At 48.1% G+C, this 5550-nt stretch overlaps 1 protein-coding gene across 1 annotated transcript; it reads right to left on the bottom strand.

The window, feature by feature from the left end:
* Nucleotides 1-2962: 2962 nt before the first annotated feature.
* Nucleotides 2963-4630, bottom strand: LOC112348165 (pentatricopeptide repeat-containing protein At4g02750-like). Its single transcript, XM_024680261.1, has one exon. It carries the CDS (start codon nt 4628-4630, stop codon nt 2963-2965), a length of 1668 nt encoding a protein of 555 aa, XP_024536029.1.
* Between the last annotated feature and the right edge of the window lie 920 nt (nt 4631-5550).

The raw sequence follows: 5550 nt of genomic DNA, 5'->3' as shown, positions 1-5550 counted from the left end.
GGATTTCTCTTGGGCATCTCTGTTGATATTGCACTCTGTTTCTTGGTAGTTTAACACCAAGTGTTTCGCCTACAAATCTCTACAGATGGCAAAAATGCCTAGGCAAGAAGAGTATGTAGAGGAAATTTCATCTGGCAACAAGGAGCTAGATTATCACTAAGTAAATCTGTCTAAGGAGCTTGTGCTTTCTCCCTATGACAAGTTTTGACTTAATGCTTTTGGGTTACTCGCTTATGTGGAGCTGCTCAAAGGAGAAATAGTGGTCGAGCAGGGGATCGAGCTTATGCAAAAGTGGTACCCAAAGGAGCATGTTTATCTTTTCTACGGGCGAGTCCATCCTTTTAGACTCACCCAGTTTACTCAGATTTTTCACCTAGACAACAAAGGTAAAATAATCACAATGAACAAAAAGGATCACATGCTCGAACAATATATCCTTCCAAACTACATATCTGAATGAGGAGGCAACTTCACTTACTTAAAGCCAAATTATCATGCCAAGCTTAAGGTGTTGTGTGCCATCATCGATGGGAGGATGACTGCGCAAAATGCTAGCATCAAGATAGCCTGCCTATTGGAAGCTATCGAGACTGGACATCAAATAAACATAGCTCATTTCACCTAGAATGGATTTGTGGCTGAAATGAAAAATGTTGCCTTATAAGTAAGCAAGAGAAGGCAAGTAAAGATGAGAGTTTTCATCTTTTTGCGGCATATTTATGAATATTACACCACTCAGGTGGATACTGTGCCTCACCTTGCCATTGAGCCATCACCTCTAGTATCTCCTCTGAGGAAGATAGCAAGGGATGTGGAAATGAAGGAAAATTTCAACGATACAGATTCAAGCAAAGAAGATTCTCCTTTCAAAAAGAAATTCTGCTTAGATCCAAAAATCCAAGCTGTGAGACCTCTAGGGTTGGTTCTGCAGAAATTTAGTGGTCGAGTATGCCGCGGAAAAGCTGGACGCAAGTATGGTGATAAAACACCATACCTAGATCGGGAATAGAGTCATGACTCATCTACGTCTACAAAGACAACTCCAATGCCTATACAAATCTCTCCAAACATCAAAGAAGTGACGAGTACACAAATGGACAACACTAGATGAACGATAGATGCTGAAATTTTGGAAGAAATTCCAGAACTTAGGCTACAAAGTCCAACATACAATGCACCTACAGATGTTGCAATGTAGATACAACTAATGAGGTGAGTTTAGGCCAAGAAGATCATGGCCAAGAAACTCAATGGGACAAAGAGGACTAATCTACAAAAGAGAGTCTAGGTGAACTAAAGAAGTATGGGTTAAATTTTCTCTAGTCCACCTATACATCCAACAACGACACTCCCTCGGCTGACAAGTCTAGTGAGATGAGGCAGCCACAGCAGCAGCAGACGCAGCACTATAAGGTCAAGGCTAGCCATGCCTTCACGCACAAGCCTGTAAGTCAGCCTAGTGAGCCAGTAGTCCAAAGCTTTATGAAGGAGCTTGCTCAACACATCAAGGGAGGCAAGTAGCCAATTGACGAGCCAATGTAGTTGGTAGAAGACGAGGAAACTACGAAGTACCACGTGTAAGTCTTAAGCTACCTTAAGACAATCACCAAGAAAGTGGATGGAGTCATAGGCGAGCAGAATCATCAATGTCACATAATCCAAGAAGCCTTCGTCAAGACTTTTCCAGGACTCCATTGTTTGCTCGGCTCGACTTTGTGGAGGGTGGCCTCATCCGCGTTCGTCTACATCACCTGGGGTCGCTTGTACGCTGGATTCATCGACACAGCCAACAGGGCGTTTGCGAGAGTTTACTCCAAAGGCGAGGTGATGATCTTCCCAAGGGGTCTCATCCACTGGCAGCTCAATGTGTCCAGCATCGGGTTTTGCCGTGCTAAACAGCGAGAAGCCCGGGTTTCAGACCATAGCTCCGCCCATGTTCGGGAGTGGTGTCGTGGAAGAAGTTCTCCAAAAGGCATTTCGGCTGGACGCTCGGACTGTACACAGGCTTGTCGAAGAGTTTGTTCCCATCGCTGAATTCATCCGAGGCACAGTAAGGTCGTGATTAAATTTATTGTAGAACAATAACAGAATAATACATCCATCGACCACTTTCATCTTAGGAAAACTTTCGATTTGCATGGAGGCGATCTTTCGATCTACTTGTTAACTCGCAGTGAATGGCGGCAAGTTCTGTATAAACCGGACGTAGATTTGGTGACGGCAACAAAATGGCAGCGTTGTTTTGCTTCGCAGCCTTGTTCTTGATGACCTCCCTCTCGCCACTGCAAGTTTCATGCTCGGATCGTGATCCACTCCATGACTTCTGCGTCGCGGACCTGCATTGCCCGCTGCTCAACAACAACGACTACTCGTGCAAGCCATACCCCAACGTGACGATCGACGACTTCGTCTTCAGCGGGTTGCTCACTCCTCTGGATCCCAGCCAGAGCACGTCCGGAGCAATCGCCACTCCAGGCGACGTGAACACGTTCCCGGGACTCCACACGCAAGGTTTCTCCTTCGCCCAGCTCGACTTTGTGGAGCGCGGGCTCATCTCCCCTCACACACATCCTCGGGCCTCCGAGTTCGTGTATATCCTCCACGGGGACTTGTATGCGGGGTTTGTGGACGCGGGTAACCGGGTATTCGCGCGAGTGTACCACGCGGGGGAGGTGATGATCTTCCCGAGGGGTCTCATCCACTGGCAGCTCAACGTTGGACGCGGGAGAGCGTCGGCGCTGGCGGTGCTCAACAGCGAGAAGCCGGGATTTCAGATCATATCCTTGTCCATGTTTGGGAGTGGCATCGCGGATGAAGTTCTTGAGAAGACGTTCCGGTTGGAGGCCGAGACCGTGGACAGGCTCGTCAAGTTCTTCATGCCCATAGCTCAAGTCGTGAAAGGGAACTAGAAGTAGCTCCAGATCTTAGTTTCCTTGCAAGTTCCTTGCTCCTTTTGGAACCGCTAATGTAGCGAAGTGTTTCGTTGGATATCAGAGATGAGCACGTATGGAGCCGAGCTCTCCTCGGACAAGTCCGTGGAAACCTCGGCTGCCTGGGCCGCTCCTCGGGCATCCCTCTGGACTTTGCAAGCAGCGAGAAGCGTGTCCCAGGCCACGAGATCCGGCACAAACGGCATGGTGGCGATGAGCTCCTCGGCAGCTTCCAGCTTCCCGGAGCGCGCGAGGATGTCTACCATGCACGAGTAGTGAACCCGTGATGGGTTCAATCCAAAGTCGTTTTGCATCGACACGAACAGGCTCCAGCCTTGCTCCAGCTTCCCAACGTGGCTGCAAGCAGCGAGAATGCTCATGAACGCAATGTCGTTGGAGCTGATCCCCTCCACGGCCATGCATTTGAAAAGCTCCATGGCCCTAGCGCTGTGTCCGCACTGGGCATGCGCTGCAACAATCGCATTGCACGATACCAAGTCCCTTTGGGGCATTGTGCTGAAGAACTTCCGCGCTTCAACCATATGGCCTCGCTGGGCATATGCCGCCACCATGGACGTCCATGAAACTATGTCCTGCTTGGGCATCCCATAGAGTATCAACTTGGCTTCGTATACATGTCCGTTGCTAGCAAAGGCCTTCTCGATCGTGTTCCAGGATATCAAGTCTCGCCCTGGCACGGTATCAAACAACTCCTTGGCATTCACAAGATACCCTTGTTGGGCATATGCGTCAATCATACAGTTGTATGTCGCTACATCTCTATCCCTCTCACTCATCCGATCGAAGATGCTCTTGGATTCCTCAACATATCCTCTCTGGGCATACCCATTCAAGAGGAGATTCCAAGACACAACGTCTCGCTCTTCCATCCCTTCAAACAGTGCTCTCGCTTCCTCGAGGCAATTGTTTTGGATGTAAGCCGAGATCAAAGCGTTATAAGACACGATGTTTCTCGGCCGAGGCATCATCTCGAACACGTTTCTAGCAGCGTCAGGATCGCTATTTTGGCCATAAGCAGTGATCATACAGTTCCAGGCCACGACATCCTTGTTGGGCATTTTTTCAAAGAGATTCTCGGCCTCACGAATATTACCTCTTTGTGAATATCCCCCCACCATGGTCGTCCAAGACACCACCGTCCTCTGCGGCATCTTTTCGAAGAGGTATCTGGCCTCCTCCATTTGCCCCTCTTGGACATGGCCTTGTATCATAGACGACCACGTCACAACATTCCTTTCGGGCATTCGCGTAAACAAAGCCTTGGCCTTCTCGAGATCCCCATTCGCGACATAAGCTTGGATCATGGCCGTCCATGCCACTACATCGCGCTCCTCCTTTATGTTCTCAAACAAAGCCTCGGCTTCTTCCACATGCCCTTTCCTGGCAAATGCTGTGACGAGGGCAGTCTGCGCAACGATCGTCTTCACGGGCATCCGATCAAACAAATCCTTGGCAGAAGCTATCTTTCCACTGCGAATGCAAAGCGTGATCATCACATTCCAAGAGATCTCGTTCTTCTCTGGAGCCAATTCGAAAATCTCTCGCGCTTTATCAAGATGCCCGTTGTCGGCATATGCCGTGACGATCGAGTTCCACGTCGAGGCATCTCGCCGGAGCATCCCATCGAACGTTCTGCGCGCTCGATCTAGATCTTTCGCCTGTGCGTAGGCCTGGATCATGATGTTGGAGGAGAAGAGCTTAGGATTCTCTATGGATTCGAAGATTGCGCGGCGTCATCGACGCTGCCGCATTTGCCATACATCTGGACAAGCAGATTCGCGAGGTATTTGTTGCGGCGGTGCTCGCTCTGCGCAATGCGGGCGTGGATTTGCCTCCCCTGTGACAGATCCCGGCAGTTCTTGAGCAGTGCTCCCCAGGAGAGCAAGCAATCCTCTGAGGTGTCTGTGGAAATCACGAAATTGGGGAAGAGCAATGCCATAAACTTTGCTGGATCTCACACGCATTCGCGATTCGAGGTATTCCTTGCAAGAATCCGGGCGCGACCTCCACAGCTCTTGAGAATCCTGGACGGAGAAAGAACATTCCAATCTAGCTTGGAGATCACGGCTAAGAAGAAGAAGATAATCCATCTTACATAATATCTATACTGGATTAGTAAACAGAAGTCATAAAGGTCAAGTACAAGAGACTTGTTATAATGAAACTTCAAACAATTAAACACTGAATAGAGGAAATTGCTAAGCCAAAAGTCCACCAAGATCATCACATTTATACTATTTACAACTCCAGCAAAAACAAACATAAACTACTCATCCTCCATTAATTCTATATTGCATGTTATGAAAGAGAGTAGAGGAGAGAGAATAGGAGGACTTTTGTTATTTGTTGGTGATAGAGAAGCACAAGAAATAGAACTCCTATTATCCATAAATGTCAAAAGAGCATAAGAATATTTTTTAGTATATTATTGACATTTGGCACAAGTTCCAGTGTTATGTCCCCATCCATTTATGTCCCCATCCATGACATTCCTCACATCATAAACAACAATTGTGTTATGACATAGCATGAAAAGTCTTCTTAAACTAGATTACACTTCCTCTTAAGGCTCCTCACTGCCCAACCACCCCCGAACTAC

The sequence above is a fragment of the Selaginella moellendorffii genome, unplaced genomic scaffold (genome assembly GCF_000143415.4).
Source record: "Selaginella moellendorffii unplaced genomic scaffold, v1.0 SELMOscaffold_27, whole genome shotgun sequence".
NCBI lineage: Eukaryota > Viridiplantae > Streptophyta > Lycopodiopsida > Selaginellales > Selaginellaceae > Selaginella > Selaginella moellendorffii.
The sequence above is the reverse complement of the archived record's forward strand: the minus strand, read 5'-3'. Positions and strand labels throughout refer to the sequence as shown.